The sequence below is a fragment of the Ziziphus jujuba genome, chromosome 12, assembly GCF_031755915.1.
Source record: "Ziziphus jujuba cultivar Dongzao chromosome 12, ASM3175591v1".
Lineage (NCBI taxonomy): Eukaryota > Viridiplantae > Streptophyta > Magnoliopsida > Rosales > Rhamnaceae > Ziziphus > Ziziphus jujuba.
The window spans coordinates 17,743,319-17,762,882 of record NC_083390.1 but is presented as its reverse complement, the minus strand read 5'-3'; the positions used below and the strand labels follow the sequence as shown (position 1 = coordinate 17,762,882).

The 19,564-nt window shown below is 32.3% G+C and overlaps 3 protein-coding genes across 3 annotated transcripts; 1 reads left to right on the top strand and 2 right to left on the bottom strand.

Moving 5' to 3' along the window:
• Nucleotides 1-160: 160 nt before the first annotated feature.
• LOC107405088 (uncharacterized) lies at nucleotides 161-2,130 on the bottom strand. Its single transcript, XM_016012098.4, has 3 exons — nucleotides 1,848-2,130; nucleotides 1,458-1,658; nucleotides 161-730 (listed from the first exon to the last, which is right to left on the bottom strand). Exons 1-3 carry the CDS (start codon nucleotides 1,887-1,889, stop codon nucleotides 470-472), a joined length of 504 nt encoding a protein of 167 aa, XP_015867584.2. The 5' UTR covers nucleotides 1,890-2,130; the 3' UTR covers nucleotides 161-469.
• A 10,696-nt stretch (nucleotides 2,131-12,826) lies between these two features.
• Nucleotides 12,827-14,317, top strand: LOC107409537 (putative clathrin assembly protein At1g25240). The gene has a single exon (XM_016016968.4). It carries the CDS (start codon nucleotides 13,097-13,099, stop codon nucleotides 14,258-14,260), a length of 1,164 nt encoding a protein of 387 aa, XP_015872454.3. The 5' UTR covers nucleotides 12,827-13,096; the 3' UTR covers nucleotides 14,261-14,317.
• A 2,347-nt stretch (nucleotides 14,318-16,664) lies between these two features.
• Nucleotides 16,665-18,776, bottom strand: LOC107405089 (protein BASIC PENTACYSTEINE2). The gene is made up of 2 exons (XM_016012099.4): nucleotides 18,541-18,776; nucleotides 16,665-17,788 (listed from the first exon to the last, which is right to left on the bottom strand). The coding sequence occupies exon 2, from the start codon at nucleotides 17,781-17,783 to the stop codon at nucleotides 16,947-16,949; it is 837 nt and encodes a 278-aa protein (XP_015867585.1). The 5' UTR covers nucleotides 17,784-17,788; nucleotides 18,541-18,776; the 3' UTR covers nucleotides 16,665-16,946.
• Nucleotides 18,777-19,564: the final 788 nt, after the last annotated feature.

Sequence of the window (19,564 nt, the reverse complement as noted above, 5' to 3'; positions counted from 1 at the left end):
AAACAAACAAACAACCATTTTCAACGTTGTATTGGCTCTAAATCAATGTTTCACATGGCCATTGTGACAATTTTCATACCGTAAATTTGAACTTCCCCTTCTAAATTTGTTTACTATTACGTAATTCCATAAAGTAAATCTCAAAAGCAATATAACCATATGAAATCAACATGAAAGATTTGGTGATATATTAATATTATATATATTATACTGAACAAAAATCTGAGGGGGAAAAAAAAAAAAGAGAAAAGAAGCAGGTGAATTTTACGGAAATGTCCATGCTACTGGTTGGATTTTTTCTTGTCCTATAGTAGTACCAAGCTACAAACATTGAGTTTTTTTTTCTTCTCATCACTCCAAGTGGGTTTGGAAAAATACCATACTTTGATGAGAAATTAAAAGGGTCTAAATTTTTTTTTTTATTATTTTTTTTTTGGGTTTTTTAATTTTTTTTTTTTTATAAATAAATTCAGGACTCGAACTTGTCAAATTGCTGAAGCATTTGGAAGATGGTGACGCTCTGAGTTGGAAGAGAAGGAAGAGGTGGCATTCTTGATAAAGGCATTATGATATGGTCTCCTCCATGTGTGAGTGTATGATGCCTTTTACGCACCGTTTTGATTGGACGCTCTTCTACTACCTCCTCCATTCCTCCTTTGTTCATTTCTTCTGAAACTTCTGCTCTTTTCCTCATGCTCTCACCAAACCTTTTCTCTCGTTTTCCTCCTTCCTTTAATGAATTAAACCCAAATAATAATTAACTATTATATATATATATATATATTATAATTTGAATAGAACAAAAAAAAAAAAAATTGTTCCTTACAAAATTAGTTTGAATTAGAATATATGATAAAATACACAACATAAAATAATTGAATTTCCACTAGTGTCATTTGATAATGTTTATGTTTTTCATTTCTTTTTTTTTTTTTACTTAATTATATGCAATTTGCCTACATCAAATATTAGTTTGACTAGTAAGCGAAACCAATAATAATATTACAAATATTGCTTTGAATTAGAATATGATAAAATGCGTATATAATAAATACATCATGATATTAATTTATTGGGTAAAAGGACCACAGCATAAAATAATTGAACTACAGTATAAAATAATTAAACTCAATGTTCTGACAACGTTTATATTTTTGGTTTTCGGAATTTTTTATTATTTTTGTATAATTTACTTATTTTAAATATTTTATATTGATGGTTTAAGTTTATTAAACATCTTAAATAATTAAAAACTAAAACAAAAAAAAAAAAAAACATAAATTTCGAATTAAAAGTTGTAATTAACTGAGATGCTTAACAAACTCTTTTTAAAAATAATTAATATTTGAACTAAGCCAACTAAACACAGTTAAGTTGAAAAAACAAAACTTTAACAGAAAAACAAATGAAACATCAATTTTTCTCAGGGATAAAAAAGCGGGGGAAAAAGTGCTTACATTAATAACAGAAGAATCAGCAGACATTGGACATTTAACAGGTCTATCTTCATCTGGGGGTTCCATGGGATGCTCTACAGGCCAGATTTCGAAATCCACTTCAACATCTTCATCATCATGGTGCATTTCCATACCAACTCTCTGTTTTGTAGCTCTGTTTTCGTTTACATACGCTGCAGCAACTTTGCTTTCTTTTCCATCCTAAAATGGTCCAAAATTAATAATGACAGAACTCAAACAATCAAATCCATTACATCTATAAACAACCAAATAATTAGACTCAAACAAGGCTATAAAGAAAACCCATAAATATGACCAATATAGTAGTTCAGCCATTGATCTTTTGGAAGAGAAAGAAAAAAAGGGAGAGAGAAATATAGGACTACTTACAAAATCATCTCCACTTGAAAATCCTACAGAGAAGATGTTCATAGTCTCGTGAGAGAGAGAGAGAGAGAGAGAGAGAAGATGAGAAGGACTAAACTTTGTCTACGTATGAGAGAGAATAAAAGAGAGAGAGAGAGAGAGAGTATGAAAAGTAAGAGTAGTAGTAGAGCACCGGGAGAGAGAGAGGTGGCGATGTAGGATAGTCTATGCACACTAATGTTAGCAGAGGTAGGGAAGAAAGATTCCAACCCATTTTTCGTCTCTTTTTATTTTTTTTTATTTTTTATTTTTTTTAATGTGGGAATACTTTACTTTTAACCTTTTCCTTTCTTTATTGGCCCCTTTGTTTCTCTTTTTCTTTTCTCTCTTTCTCTGTGGGATTGTGAGAGAGAGACCCTTTTCCTTTGCGCTTTGTTTGCTTTAAGAAACAATCCGGAAGAGAGAGAGAGAGAGAGAGAGAGAGAGTTTGTGTTGAAAATCTTACAATCCCACCGCTTTTCTTTTTTTTTTTTTGGTGAATATTTTCTGTGCTTTTCTTGGTTTCTGTAGAAAACGGATATATATATATATATATATTAGCGCTTCTATATAGAAATCCTGAATAAATTTTTGCTCCCAACAATATTAAATAATATGTTGTTTAACGTTTACATCTCAGAAAATATGTTTTCTAGATAAAAATTTCTTCAAACTTTCACGCATAATAGAAATTTTTTATATAAATGTGTATATATATATAAATTTTGCTAATGTAGGCATTAATCCACCGTTATAATGTGAGCATCAACTGGTCTTGATTTTGTCCAACAATATGTTGCGGACATAAGAGCCCCTGACAATATGTTTCGCAACATAGTATAAAAATGCCCATATTATGATAGGGGACTAGCCACATCATCAAATTGCTATCTATATATATATATATATATATAGCGAGAGAGAGAGAGAGAGAGAGAGAGAGAGAGAGAGAGAGATACACACACACACACGCAATAGATGTTTTGTTATAAAAAATGCCCATCTATGAGAGTCTAAAACATTTATACATGTGTAATCCGTTTATTTTCTAAAGGATATGCACGTAAATGGTTAAATCTACACGTTATGGAGCAGAAAAACATTTATATATATATATATATGTAATCTGATTATTTTTCAAAGAATACATATTTAAATGATTAAATCTACAGCAGAAGTACAGTTTGCTGTAACATTACTATATGCATGAGAATAAGATAGATTTGTTACTTTGCCAAGATACCCTTATTAAATGTTTTTTTTGGTTTAAGGGCGCCCTACCGAAGTACCAAAGGCTTTCGAGGCTTACACCTCCCTATTAAGTGTGAAAAAGCTAATAAGCTATGTTGTGAGAGAGAGAGAGAGAGAGATCGAGAGAGAGAGAGAGAGAGAGAGAGAGAGAGAGAAACAAAGAGATGCAAAGGGGAAGCGGAAAGCAGGATAAATAGCAGCAGTAGGGCAGTAGTCTCCACAGAGAGCTTTAAAAACTTTTTTTTTAGCCGTTTGTATATTTCGATGCAAATCAGTTGTAAAGTGATTTCTGATGTGTTGTACCATTTTTGCATTGCCCGCTTCTCCTCACGGAAAAGATTTCTTAAAGCCAATCCTATATGCATCTCCCTAATCCTTTTTTTTTTTTTTTTTTTTTTTGGTAATATCTCAATTTTATGAATTAGATAATTTGTGATAGCACAACTAACCCAGCTCTTTAGTCACAGCCAGGGATAGCAATGGGGCCGCCTACCGGTTATAGTGTGACAAAGGCAGAATAGGGATTTCCCATATCAGTGCAAAGGTTTCCCCATTTCTTGTTCCGTTTTAATTTATAAATTTTTTTAAAAAAAATTTAAATATTGTTATTTCCATTTTAACAAAAAAGAAAAGCAATAAACAAAATAGATGAAATTTATAATTAAATGTATAAAAAATGAATAATAATAATAATATACTTTTTTTTATTATACATTAATATATATGGGATCAAAATTATATTTCTTGTCCCTACAGCAATTCCAACCTAAAGCAAAAAAAATTGCCTCGTTACTGCCCCTATTAATAAGGGAAAACCCACTGCTTTAGGTCTGGGCATCACGAGACAAATTACCACCTGTATTGATAGTCATAATCAGCTGATTTGGAAAATTTTAATTTGGTTCCTATCTCTAAAGCTGTTAAGCATAACATATAAGCCTTATTCTACTAGGCGTAGTCCAATTTGTGCTACTATATAAGATATCAATTACACATAATTCATCTAATTGCATGATTATGATAGTTAACAATGATTTCTAGTAAAAAGTCACAGTGGCAACAATATATTTGGGCCAAATGAGTTTTATAAGAATATAAGAAACTATTAATGTATTTTTAAATTTTAAATATTAAAACGGTTCAAAAATTGATAAAGGAAGTTTTTATGATAAAACCATAATGTTAATCTAATATTAGACTAATTATGTATAATATATATATATATATAATCTTGATCGATGACTTTAGGAAATCCAGATTTTATACAAACAAAATCCAATGCAAAATAATTAGGATACAATGTTGATTTAATGCAAATAACCTATCAACCTTGATCTGGTCATGCATATACTTCTTATAACAGTCCGGTTTTTCTGCCAATATAAAATGGAATATCAACTAGCTTATAGCTAGCCCAACTAGGATAGGAATATTTCCTAAAACATCATATTGCTTTTAAGTTCTTCGATATGCTTTAGAAGTTTCATACCCTGTTCAAATGTCACTGGCCCACGCTACTAATTTGTACGTTGTTTGTTTGTTTTGTTATCACTATACAAGATAAATGTTAAAGTTTTTACTAAAAGAAAACATTTATATTTGGATTAGAATTAATATAATTCTAACTGATAATTAAGAAGAAATTAATTGTTGGAAATTGGGAGCGAGTAAATAATGTGAACAAATAGAGGAAGGATTATAATTTTAATTACTTGGGTTAAGTGCTACGTTTAAGCTAGCTTTTAACGATAATATTCAATATTATAAACTTTAGAAAGAAATGTTTTGGGGTATTTAGAATAACAAATGGGAATTGGGAAGTGATGTAGGATTGCTTAAAACCATAATTTTATGATTCAATATTAACAAGTTAATGAAACTACAATTGTTATCATCCTAAAAACACTTAATTTTTAAACCTTAATTACTTTCTGCTTCTGGTCCTCTGTTATTCAACAAGAAAAACCAGCTACATCCCCAAACAGTCCCTGAACAAAAAGTGAAAAATAAGATGGGCAAAAAGAGGTTGGAGCTTTTTAGTGTCACTGATCTGTGTATAAAGATGAGAGCTAATAATATTCAGGTATGGTGATGGTGATGAAAGAGACAAGTGCATGCCTTAGAACTACATAGGGTGAATCAGGAATCCGCGTGAACTCCAATATTACAAAGAAGATGAAGAGCTTCATGTCTAGTTGTTTTCACTTGACGTCAGAATCGTGCAAAACGCTTTCTTTTCCCTTTTTCATATTAATTTGTTAATTCTTTTACCAAAAGAATATATATATATATATATATATATATATATATATATATATATATATATATATATATATATATATATATATATATATATGTATATATGCATTTGCTAAATTGGCTTTTTTTCTTGTTCTTTCTCTCTTTTTCTTTTTTTTTTTTTTTAATAATCTATCAAGAACTAAATAGCAAATTATTTTCATTTAGTATTTCTAATTTTGGTTCAATTGTGTAAAACCACATACAGTTTCATATTTGGGTTCTTGTTGGTGAAATCTCCTCTCCTCTTTTAATTTAAAATATATTGTGATCTTTATAAAGAAAGCATAAAAGCTATGTTTATTTATAACTTTTTTTTTATAATCAGGATGATGGATTCGGATATTTGTTTCTATCGTTACTATAAAAACCATTGTTTTTCAAACAATAATCATTAGTTGGAATCCTTCATTTAAAAAAATAATCATAATAATGATATAACACCTAATAATTAATAATTTAGCACTTCTTATCGAACAAGTGCATACTTGGATCCTTAACAAAATATATATTAATATTGACAAGTGAATTTAGTGTAGTGGAATTTTTTTTTTTTTTTAAATTGTGAGTTTGGATCAAATCCATCTCTATTTAACTTAACCAAATTATACCACATAAACAGTTTGGATCCAATCGTCAAATTGCGCCACGTAAACAGTTTGGATCCAATGGTTAAATTATAACATACTATTATTCTTAAATTGGAATCAATTTCGTTAATCATTAGTGTTAATTTCCTTTTATAATTTATAATTAACAATAAATTAATTAATTTTCTTATTTATATATATGTTTCTAATATTTTTTTCTGAAAAATACATTTTATATATTAAAAAGAATATATATTTTGGTCCCCCAGTTACTATATTGTCATTTAAAAAATATTATTATCTATAAATTATTATTATTATTATTACACTAATTTAGAAAAATTTTGATAGTATTATTGTAGTATAATTATGTATTAAATATAAAGTGCTAATGTTTTTGCCTTTTGTGTTTTTCATCTATTTAAGGTACCATTTATTAAAATGTTTATTATTTTACTGTTTTTCCTAATATAGTATCTTACTTACCATACACTAATATTTGTAATTTAATTTTTTCTTTTCTTTTTTCAACATTTAATTTAGTAGGTTTTTAACAACAGTATTACAATATTATAATTATCAATTAGGAAATAATATTTTATGGACAAAATAAATATATGGAAATAAAAATAATGTAAATGAGATTCTTTTGTTTACATATCTTTTATAAAAATTCAATTAATAATTTTTTTTTGTAAATAAATGGTCATTTAAAATATTTTATCTAGTGTATGTGTGTGTGTGTGTGTGTGTGTGTGTGTGTGTGTGTGTGTGTGTGTGTGTGTATGGGCCGCCAAAATGATTTTCAGATGGGTTTTTCCCATAAATAACCACCTTACAACTCCATTTTAGAAAAATAGCAAAATTTTTTTTTTTTTTAAAAAACTAGCCACCTTGGGACAAAAATATCCTTGATAAAATTGAAAATTACACAAAAGCTTTCCTTTCTTCTACACAGCCGTTCGTTCGTGGGGGTGGGGTTTATACAAAACTGTTCGTGGGGTTTCTCTAAACTCTTTGCATCTCATCGCCTCTCACTCTCAATTTTTTGTATTTTCTCAGATCTCAAACTAAAATCAGGTAAAATTTTTATCTTTTTTCTTATTAGATGAAAGTAAGGAAATATGTATTTTTTTTGTTTTTTCTCTTTCTATTTTTTCTTGTAAGTTTTATTAGTTTAGGATTTTTTAAGCTTTTTATTTGATATGGGTATGCAAGAAATTGATTTATGAGATGTTCTATGTGATTTTAAAGATACTTTAGGTGGCATATGGTTTAAAAATGGGAGAAATTTTGTGTAAAACTGAAAAATCACGAAAAACAGTAAAAACGGAGGAAATTTGGCGAAAAAGATGAATTTCCGCCAATTTCCTCCAGTTTGTCAGTTTTCGCAAATTTCCGCCAATTTTTCGCCAATTTTCCGCCAGTTTTCCGCTATTTTTCCGCCAGTTTTCCGTCAATTTTCCGCCAGTTTTCCGCCAGTAGGAAAAAACTATATTTGGCCCGAAAAAAAAAACAGAATCAACTTTTTTAATATAGTTAATATGTTTGTTTAATATTATTCAAAATTTTATATATTTATTGATTTAGTTTAACGTTATTCATTTAATTTTGTAGTCAAATGGAAGATGATGACATTGTAATTGCGGTTTTATACAATGGAACATTGGTACAAAATGATAGTGGTGATTGGGAATATCGAAATGGTAAAAATGTAATGGTTTCCGTCGGCAAGAGATGCACAAAATCAGAGTTAGAGGATGAGATTTTCAATTCTATTGAGATAGATCGAAATGAATATTTGCTAAAGCTAAAATGGATATATGGACGATGTGCATAAAAGTTGGATCCTACAGAAATACGATGTGATAGGGATGTGAAATGCTTTCTTCAAGAAGTGAGGAATGGAGGGATGACAATGATGCGGCCTCCATTGTATGTTGAGGTGATTTCAAAAGTTGAACATGTATGTAGAAATGTTCATCAAACAGCATTTGCTTCGGATAGTGGGAGTAATCTTCATTCTTTTTCTTGTCCTCCAATTGGCGGTCGTCTACCACAAGCTTCCGGTACTGAACCAATTCAGGCTACATCTCAAGAAATTATGGTTCAAGAAACTCAGTTTAGAGATCAAGTTGATGTTCGTGGGGGGGCCTGGACATCATTTAACATTCACGAAGGAGTTGATGTTGGAGGTGACTATGCTGAACGGTTTCCTAACGACGAGGAGTATGAGCAGTTGCATCATATTGATCATGATGAGAATTACAATGCAGCAGGGGATGATGTTGGTCATAATGATGTAGATTTTGATCATGAGTTGCCGGATAATGATAATGATATGCATCCTGAAATGAACAATGAAGGAGTTGATGATGTTAGGGTTCATCGTGCTACAAGTGACCACATATCATCGAGCAACAGAAGTGGTTCTATGGCCATATTTTCGTCAAAGTTCACTGGCTGTGAGAGCATAGTAGTTGGACAATTATTTCGCAACAAACGTGACCTACAGAATAAACTGAGTATCTATTGCATGCGAGAAAATAAGGAGTTCAAGGTGACACGATCAACTACACAACGGTATGAGGTTGTATGCTTGGAAAATACTTGTAAATGGCGACTACGTGCAACCACATTTAAAAATGGAGAAATATTTGTTGTGAGAATTTTTGATAATGTACACAGTTGCTCGTTAGATATCGTGCATCGAGAACACAAGCAAGCTAGTAGCCGGGTTATCGGGCAATGTATCAAATCTAAATATGAAGGTATTGCACGTGTTTACAAACCCAAAGAAATTCAACATGATTTTTTGCAGAAATATGGGGTGAATATAAGCTACAACAAAGCATGGAGAGGTAAAGAGTATGCACTTAACAGTGTTAGGGGATCTCAAGAGGAGAATTTTGCTAAGTTACCTGCCTACTGTTTTGAGTTAGTGTCGAAGAACCCTGGGACTGTTACACGTATCAAAACAGACGATAATAACAATTTTGTATATTTCTTTATGGCGATTGGAGCAAGCATTAGGGGATTTAAATCCCACATAAGATTCGTATTGGCTGTTGATGCAACTACATTGAAAGGGAAATAAAAAGGGTACATGTATATTGCATCGGGCATGGATGGCAATAAGCAAATATATCCTTTGGCTTTCGGCATTGGAGATGGAGAGAACGAGCAAGCATATACATGGTTTTTCCAAAACCTGAAGGATGTCATCAGAGATTTTCCAGATTTGGTGTTTGTGAGTGATAGACACCCCGCTATTGAAAGGGCATTACGCAAAGTTTTTCCCAATGCATACCATGCGTTGTGCACGTACCATATAAGCAGAAATATTAAAGCAAATGGACATGCGAAAGATGAATCAATAATACAATGTTTCATGCTCGCAGCTAGTGCATATTTGGTTGAAGATTTTAAGTTTTATATGGGGCAAATTGAGGCAAAAAACATTAGGGCTGCCCAGTACATTCGATCATGTGACCCTACAAGGTGGGCACGTTCTCTTTGTCCATGTAGAAGGTACACTATCATGACCACCAATATTGCAGAAAGCTTGAATGGCATTCTGCTAGATGCTAGAGAGATGCCAATAGTAGCATTAATAGAGCACATACGGGATTTACTGCAAAGGTGGTTTTATGAGCGACATACTGCAGGTGCAAAATTGACAAAGCCTGTGACTGACCATATGGAAGAGCAACTTAAACTACGAAATTTGGAGTCCATCGGACTACGTGTGAAAGCCATTAATATGCATGAATTTCTTGTGGAAGGTGGGAGTTTGAGGGGTACAGTTAATCTCCAATCAAAAACATGCTCATGCAAAGTCTTCGATCTTGATCAATATCCTTGTGATCATTGTATTGCCGCTTGCAGAGACCGAAAAATTGCTCCTTATGGCATGTGTTCTCATTACTACACCGCGGATGCATATCGTGCAGCTTATGCTGAGTCCATTTATCCTTTGTTAGATGAAAAACAGTGGCATGTCCCGGATGACGTGGCAAGTCGCATTGTTCTTCCACCAAGATGGACACGTAGGCGAGCCGGTAGACCAAGGATGCAACGCATACCATCCGAAGGTGAAGATGTTATTGGACGTAGATGTAGCCGATGCGGTGGTGTTGGACATTATAGGCAGAGATGTACGAATCCATTGTCTTATGCTTCGAATTAGAAAGTTTTAATTTAGTGTTATGGTTTAATATGTTTTGATAATTATTTCATATCTTTTTTTTTTTTTGAATTTAATCCTAAATGAAAAGATGCTTTCTGGAATTGATTTTCAATCTTTAGTTTACATATCATTTTATGAAATGTCCAAATGATTTTGAAAATAAAAACAAACATATATCAATTTTATTTTTATTTAAAATGGTTATTGATTTTAAATGTCACTACATTTTTTGTTAATTCCATCTTCATCTTATATAATATTTGTCTCCACTCCCAATTTTTTTTATCCTACTATTAACTTATATAATCTATTAGAAATTGATTTTCCAAGTGGAGGAAATTAGTTTCTAATAGGAGTAAAAATTATTCAACAATTTCCGCTTGGAGGAAATGTTTTCCAACAGGAGGAAAACTATTTCCGCTTGGAGGAAAATTTTTCCACCTGGCGGAAATTTATCAAGAGGCTTCAATTTTTCTTCATATGGGATTTCCGACTGGAGGAACGTTTTTCCTCCATTTTTCCTCCAGTAGGAAAATTTTTCGGCCTATAGGAAATATTTCCGACAAGCGGAAATTTTTTTAAAATTTGCAATTGAGCTCTTAAGGCGTTTGTGCATAACGGAATTCTAATAAATAAACATGACACATTTCCTATAAGGTCAATTACTTATCATTACATCAATACCACATTGTTATCTTTGTTAAATGAACATTATAAGCCACCATTATATTTACAATTAAAAGTCAAATATAATAAATAATATGCATCTATAAACATGAAAAAAGGAAAGAAAAAAGCATCACCACGCAGCTCATATGCTAAGTTCTTTGTTGTAAACCTCATATGCATAGTTCTTCCTAAAGAACTCCATGTTATCTTGTGTGAATGTCAATGGTAATCTAGCATGTAAGAATTCGATGGTCTTGAGTGTAAATATGCCACAGTCCTCTAACTCTGATTTTGTGCATCTCTTGCCGACGGAAACCATTACATTTTTACCATTTCGATATTCCCAATCACCACTATCATTTTGTACCAATGTTCCATTGTATAAAACCGCAATTACAATGTCATCATCTTCCATTTGACTACAAAATTAAATGAATAACGTTAAACTAAATCAATAAATATATAAAATTTTGAATAATATTAAACAAACATATTAACTGTATTAAAAAAGTTGATTCTGTTTTTTTTTTCGGGCCAAATATAGCTTTTTCCTACTGGAGGAAAACTGGCGGAAAACTGATGGAAAACTGGCGGAAAAATGGCGGAAAACTGGCGGAAAATTGGCGGAAAATTGGCGGAAATTTGCGAAAACTGACAAATTGGAGGAAATTGGCGGAAATTCATCTTTTTCGCCAAATTTCCTCTGTTTTTACTGTTTTTCGTGATTTTTCAGTTTTACACAAAATTTCTCCCATTTTCAAACCATATGTCACCTAAAGTATCTTTAAAATCACATAGAACATCTCATAAATCAATTTCTTGCATACCCATATCAAATAAAAAGCTTAAAAAACCATAAACTAATAAAACTTACAAGAAAAAATAGAAAGAGAAAAAACAAAAAAAATACATATTTCCTTACTTTCATCTAATAAGAAAAAAGATAAAATTTTTACCTGATTTTAGTTTGAAATCTGAGAAAATACAAAAAAATGAGAGTGAGAGGCGATGAGATGCAAAGAGTTTAGAGAAACCCCACGAACAATTTTGTATAAACCCCACCCCCACGAACGAACGGCTGTGTAGAAGAAAGGAAAGCTTTTGTAGATAAGGGTACTTTAGTCCAAACGGGTAAAATATTGGTTAGTTTTTAAAAAAATAAAAAAATTTGCTATTTTTCTAAAATGCAATTGTAAAGTTGGTTAGTTATCAAAAAAACTCTTTTCAGATTCCACCCCTCCATCGCTTCCTTTTTTACATTAGAAAATTATTGTAATTCTCACCCCAAAATATATATATATATATATATATATATAAAACCATTAATTTTTTATGATCTTCTCCCCTCTCAATCAATTAAGAAAAATTTATCTCACTTCTTTTCATTAATTATCATTATACAATCATTAAACACTTTTTTTTGTTTTCTGAAAACCGAAAAAAAAGAAAGATATAAACTATAAAGTTTTAAAGAGATGCAAATGGGACAAATTCGATTATGGTGTAATATACGCCTAGAAGCAGCCGGCTAGCATATACCACTGACTGGCAATAAAAAATAAAATTAAATAGAATAAAATAAAATTAGTTGAGTGTGTTTTTAAATAACTGTCACACCTAAAATGAATATATTGGTTGGAAGTTGGAACCACTACATTGTGCCAGATTAGCTACTACATTAAACCATGAACCAATTATTATGCCCTAAAATAGAATCTAATTAGCACGTCTTCATATAATTTAATTAATTGGCACAATATTTCATTTAAAAAAAAGAAAAAAGAAAAAAGAAAGACAGGCACGATACAAATACAATGTACAATACAGCAAATTTTGAAAAAGTCTAAATTTAAAAATAAAATAAAAACAAAAACATCACCGTCAAAATCTCTAGTTAAAAACAAAGCTTAACAAATTAAGCTACGTACACCACATTTCTCTAATCTGGCTATGCCAGAATGTTAATGGTTTTTTTTTTTTTTTTTTTTCCTTTCTTTTTTGGGATCCACAAGTTTTTAATTAATAGACTACCAATTGCTCAAACAAAAAAACTCAATCAGTGAGAAAAAGAAGAAAAAAGAAAACACAGAATGCAAACAAACCCCATGAAAGAACTACAACAATGAAATCTTTTTGATCAAATGGGGAAATCTCTCTGATTCACAATCGAAAAAAAAAAAAAAAAATCAATTTAACCTTTGAAGAGGTTATTGAATGCACAAAAAAAGAAAAAAAAAATGAAGCTTTGGAAGAAAATTGCAGGGGCAATCAAAGACAAGAACAGCGTATGGGTTAGCAGCATATCCCAAAAAACCTCCTACAGAAACCCAGATCTTGAAGCAACCGTCATCAAAGCCACAAGCCACGACGAATCCTTCGTCGATTTCAAGAACTTCCAGAGAGTTTATCTATGGCTTAGGACTTCACCACTCCATTTGAAACCCTTGGTTTGGTCGTTATCCACAAGAATGGAAAAGACCAGGAGCTGGGTCGTAGCACTAAAGGGTTTGATGCTCATGCACGGCGTCTTCTGCTGCAACCTACCCAACGCCAAACTCATCGGACGTTTGCCTTTCGATCTCTCGACTTTCAGCGACGGACATTCGAAACCCAGCAAAACCGGGGGATTCAATGCATTTGTACGTGCATATTTTGTTTATTTGGATCAGAAATCCGCCTTCATTTCGTCGGATTCTAGACGAAAGAAAGGGATTAAGAAAGGGGATGATCGTGAAGCATTGATTGACGAGCTCAAAAAGCTTATGAAATTGCAAGCTTTCTTGGATTCGCTGATTCAGATCAAACCCGAAGACCCAAAAAATATGAGGATCAACCTCATCAAGGAAGCGATGACATGCATTCTCACCGAGATTTCCCAGGTTTACACCACCATATGCAGAGGGATCGATCAAGATCTTTTGAGAATTCATTCATCACCACCCAGTCGAAACAAAGAAGAAGCTTCAATGGCTCTTGAAATTCTTCAGAAAGCTAAAGCTCAAGGTGAGAAACTCTCTCTTTACTTCGTTTTTTGCACCGATTTCGGTGTTATCAAAGAGTCTGAGTGTCCCAAAATTGAGCAAATACGTGATGAAGATATTCGTGAGGTAGAGAAGATCGTCAATGGAAATTGTAATGATAAGGAATTGATGCTGTTGGAAGAGGGATATGAAATTTTGGACGACATCAAAGATATGGCCATCGTCGTGAGACCGATAAGCAACTTCGGTACAGAGAGGGTTATGACGACGATAATTACAGATAAATGGGAGGTTTTTGATGATCATGATGAAGATGGTGTAAGTATGAATAATGGTGCAAATAGTAAAGATCCATTTGCAGCATCTTATGCACCAGAAAATAAACAACTTCATCATTTTCCAGATTTAATTAGTTTCTAGTGTAAGAAAAATTCTGAATCTCGAATGTTGCACCACCACTTTTTTCTTTTTTCTTTTTTTTTTTTAATTATAAAAAAAACTTAATCAATGCCACATCAAAATTTTTGGATTTAATTAAATATATAATTATATATTTATATATATTCCTCTTTTTCACAAATTCCCTATTCATGATTTATTTTATTTTATTTTAATTAGCTTGGTTTCTATTATTCACTGTTGTTGTGCTTGTTAGTGCCAAATTACTTGCGACATCTATGTCTAATATCTCTAGCTCTTGCGCCTGTATCGAAAAAAAAAAAAAAAGAAAGAATGCGTATGAAAAAAAACTTTTTAATTTTTGCTTATTTAAGGAAATTTGGAACTCAACTTTCTAATTTTCTTCTTTAAAGTTTTTAAGTTTTGCTGAGTTGCAAACTAAGATGAAGAAAGGAAGTGAAGAATTTTCGAACTAAAACAAAATTTAAATTAATAAAATGCCAACATATAAAAATCATAAATTTATATTTATTTTATATGTTAAAATCTGAAGAAATTAAATGGCGGTTATTATAGATATTGAATAATTTTAATTATTTGGAAAATAGGAGTATTTTTCTTTGCTAGTTTTAGGGATCTAAAATAGACTTTCGCCCCATTTTCAGTTTCAACAATTAATCCAAAAGTTAGCTTTTAGCTACAATTGGCCAAAGGGAAGCTTTTCATTGTCCTGGAAATTGATATGTAGAAGAGAGAGTTTATTTATTCAGTCAGCACCAACATGAGGTTGCTTTTGCTATACAAGTATACAAAATGATCAATGTGATGATCATTGCTCTGCGAGATCGGCTTTCAAAGATCGACTGGCATGTTTTTGTTTCGAAACATGTAATGAACTTGCTCAAAGGGTGGTATACTAAAGTAATTGGTCCTCTAGAAATTACGTTGCACTTGATTTACTTAGTTTTGGTAACACTTCGACTAAGAATAGAGCGGTCTTTAGTGGATGAGAACAGAAATTGTTTTCCGGACTGCGATTTATCTTCCTCTTTGGGATGTCAAATTTTCCATGAATTTATCTTTTTGCTTTTGCTTGAAGGACCAGGGAAGAAAAAGAATGGATTTTTCTTTTCAATTTTGCTCTGTTTCTGCTGGTCTTGAATCAAAACCGTAGATAATTTCTTATGAAATAAGCCTCTCTTGAGTTTTGCGATAATGGCAGCGGAAATCTCACTTTCTTGAAAAGCAAGTAACAAAACGAAGCTCAATCTGTCTTTGCAAATTAAAAAATTTAAAGCTTAAACAAGCCAAAACTTTAATTGTTGATTTTCTGTGTTTATAAGAAGTTGAAGGATTGCTTACACTAATAATGCTCATATTTGCACCAAAAGGTTCAGTTGGGTCATTGTCAAAATTTTGATTCTTCGATTCAGGTCTAATCAACCTCCGGAACGTCAACAACAACAAATTATCAGATTGCTTAAAGCATCAGAAAAACCAAGGAGTCCTATAAAGTTACAAGTTAAGATACAGATTGTTTTCAGGAACAAATATATATCAAACAACTAGCTTGGAAAGCAAAAGTGCATCATCTATTGTCCATTGGCAACCCCTTAGAACCAAAATTGCAACATTCCTAACAAAACTAAAAACAAATGCACACCAGTTTCTGTCTCACACCCCTTTTCCCAAACCCTCAAACATATATAACCCCATAATATTTGAAAATCTTTCACGTTAATAAAACTCTATACGAACTCTGTTTTACCACATTGACTTTAAAAATGGTAAATAACAAGGCAAAATAAAAGCAGCTAAAAACTGTAAAAAGGAGCCGGTATGAAAGTCACAGAACAACTCTATACGGTGCTACTTTTAACTTAAGGGAATATATGAATTTAACATTCATTAACAAATAGGTATGGAAGGCCAGAGTAATGTAATCAACATTTTCAAAAACAACGTAACCAATTCAGGTTCAAGGTTTTCAGTAAAAGTAGAAAACATGGAAGAAATACATTAACTGTCATTTTAAATTTACAAAGCTTCATAATTTCCACACAAAAACACAAACTTTCAAACCAAAAATTGGGAAAAATGAAATTTCCTCACAAGATTCCAACACGACCAGCATAAATTAGATTCCAAAGGTAATATAGAAAAATGAATGCATAAGTTTATAGTTACATCATATTTAGACGACATATACCAGTAACATCAATGGTAGAACCAAAGAAATGGTGGACAAAATTTTGAACTTCACACAATAAATTGTCAAATTCCCTTCCTAGAACTAAATATGAAAGCATAATACATACTTCAGTTTCTACTCATATGTATGCAAGTAGGCAACAAAACTTTGATCGCACACATTACAAGCTAGCCTAAAGATCCATATAAAAAAAGCATTTGGTTGCACATTAGATTAATGGTAGGATGAATATTATCCAAAATCAATCCAATAAATGAGAACTCATCCACATAAGTCTTGGTGGCCATAAGAGTCAACCCTTATCATAAGCCGAAATAAAAATTTAACAAAAGAACCATTCCAAATTTCAAAAACAAGTATCATCAGTCATGACTGAAAATTCAACGACTACAAAGTATCAGAATGATCTCTGCAAAAGGCCATAGATATATATATACAGGGGAAACAGACCGAATGCAATTGAAGTCTCCCACTAAAGGTACCAACAATGTAAATCTACCTGATAGTGACGAACTTGTTGGTACCATGTCTCGCCCAGTGAGTCCTCAGATCAATCGGGGTAGCAAAATTATAACCTTCAGCTGCAAGTTTCTCTAATACCTTCTTAAAAGCACCTTGGCTCATTTTTCTTCCAGCTATCCTAGCACCACGCCTTTTGGTGCTCATTGGCAAAGGATACACTGAAATATTTGTTGTGCAACAAGCTGATTGCCAACCTCCACAGCCCCACCTATAACACTGCTGCGGAGTCCCGGTGCATGAGCAAACTGGAATTGGAATGCCTGAAATGTCCATATCAATCCCATTTATGACAACATCCATACTCTTCTTTGCTGGCTTCACACGAGGAACCGAAGCATTGTTATTATCCTTAGACTTCCTCGGTTTTTTCACTTTTGGGGCTTTTGAAGCACCTCCATTCTGTCTTTTCTTTGATGGGCCACTTTCCTTGTTAACAACAGGCTCTTCAATTCTTCCCACCCTCTCATCCCTTGACGTATCAGGTGGCTGTAGCATCTGCAACGAGTGAGCTCCCGACGTCTCCGGAATAACACCATAGTTGGGATTCGCAGGCAACATGTTGAGAAACTTATCTCTCTGGTTAACCCAGCTGTCCCTCACATAGTTCATTGGGACAGGAGCATCCGATACAACACAATCCCGTGGATGAAAGGTAGCATTGGCGCTAACCATGACGGTAGGATCACGTCCAGGTAGAAAAGCTTTTGTGTCACGCTCTGCCATGCTTGACATGAGCTGCAGGCCAAGATGGCCTTTGAAAGATGGTTCATAATAACCCCAGTTTCGCATGTTCAACGCATCGTCATCCATGAAAGCTATAGATCAATTGGAGAAACAGTGGAAATTAAAGGCATTGTAATGTTTGTTCCATTAACAAAAGCATTAGGATAAATTATAAATTTTCCCACCAGATAGCCCTTTGAGACTACGGAAAAGGAGACAGAAAACATTGTGCACAAACGAAAAACAGAGCACGGGTTAAATTAAAAACATATTGCGATGCATCAAATATATCCTCTCCAAACCGAATTCCAAGATCAGCCCTTTGTTTGGCTTCTAAGAAAACGAAGGAAACAGAACAATCCTAAAACAAAATCCCAGATCAATTCCATCAAATGTATATATGCGAAAGATTTCCCATTTCCGATTTGGGTTGGTGGTCCTAAAATGGAAGATCCATCGATTTCTCAGAACAATAACATCGTAAATTCCAAAATCCAAAATTTCTTTATATTTCCTACATTTTTCTCAGATCCCAAACAAAAATACAGGAGCCCAGATCCACAATTTCAAGGATAAGAAACAGGGTTTTCGGAATCTGAGAATTCCGAATCTCAGATCTAAGCACATCATAGAAGAAGAAAGACCAACAAAACAAAGAAAAAAAAAATCACATATTTACAAAATTCAAATCCGAGCTTTCAAAAATAAATAAATAAATAAGCAAAAAAAAAATGCAAATGACAAGTTTAATAGTACAAAGGACCCATATATTCAAACTTTAGAAAGAGAAAGAGATGGAAAGAGAGAGAGAAAGAGAGAGACAGAGAGGAGAGAGAAAACTTACTTAGGTGGGTGTAAACGGCTCTTTAGGGTTTTGCCCTTCTGGAGAGAGAGAGGAGAGAGGAGAGAGAAACCTGTGAGATAGAGAGAGAGAGAGAGAGAAAGAAAGAAAGAAAGAGAGAGGAGAGAGGAGAGAGAAACCTATGAGAAAGAGAGAGAGGAGAGAGAAAGCCCTAAAAATGAGAGAGAGAGAAAGAGAGAGAGCTAAAAATGGGGTATCTATCAAACATATAGTTGTCACTTTAAAATAAGGAAAAATCTAAACCCAAAAGATTATATCTCTCTCTCTCTCTCTCTCTCTCACAGCCCAATTTCACATGTTCCCTTGAATTTACATTTTTACCCCCTCCTTTTTCTCTTTCTCTCTTATCCTCTTTTCTCTCTCTCTTTTTTTCTTTTTATTATTTTGTTTGTAGTCTTTTTATTTTTTTGTTTTTTTCTCGCGTATTCCATTTCAAGCACACCACTCCACTTTGCCTTTATTCTATTCCTTTTTTTCTTTTTTTTGCCCTTTCCATTTTTATTATTATAATTATTATTATTATATTTTACTTTTGCTCATTTGTAAATTGGCCTTTTTATTATCTTTCTAATTTTCACCAAATTAATATGAATTACTATGTTAGTTGAAGATCAATTACAAATAAAAATAAATTAATTATTGTCTTATCTTATATAGTAAAAACAAGGTTGGTTTAATTTTTTAGTTGTGGGGAGAAAAATTTGAGGAAAAAGCCAAGTATTGATAAAATGATAATTAATTGGATCTCGTAATATGTAGGTAAATATATTTTTATTCTATCAAATAATGTATGGAGTTTTCGTCTTTTTCTTTTTTGTTTTTACTTAGCAAATATATAATTTTAAAATAAAGAAAACCGCTCCAAAAAGTTTAAAACGTGAGAATTTCATATGCTATAAACTTTTTTTTTTGGTTTAAAATGATCTAATATTTAAGTTTAATTTCAGATTTAATTACATAAGAGGCATATATATCGTTGTCCATATTATAACCAATATTTTCTTTG

What these genes read in the sequence shown, in the direction of transcription:
- LOC107405088 (XM_016012098.4), bottom strand. Translation starts at nt 1,889, where the DNA reads ATGAACATCTTCTCTGTAGGATTTTCAAGTGGAGATGATTTT. An exon ending in TTTCAAGTGGAGATGATTTT is followed by an intron (nt 1,659 to 1,847) that starts GTAAGTAGTCCT and finishes GGACCATTTTAG; the next exon opens with GATGGAAAAGAAAGCAAAGT. An exon ending in CTGATTCTTCTGTTATTAAT is followed by an intron (nt 731 to 1,457) that starts GTAAGCACTTTT and finishes AATTCATTAAAG; the next exon opens with GAAGGAGGAAAACGAGAGAA.
- LOC107405089 (XM_016012099.4), bottom strand. Translation starts at nt 17,783, where the DNA reads ATGGATGACGATGCGTTGAACATGCGAAACTGGGGTTATTATGAACCA.
- LOC107409537 (XM_016016968.4), top strand. Translation starts at nt 13,097, where the DNA reads ATGAAGCTTTGGAAGAAAATTGCAGGGGCAATCAAAGACAAGAACAGC.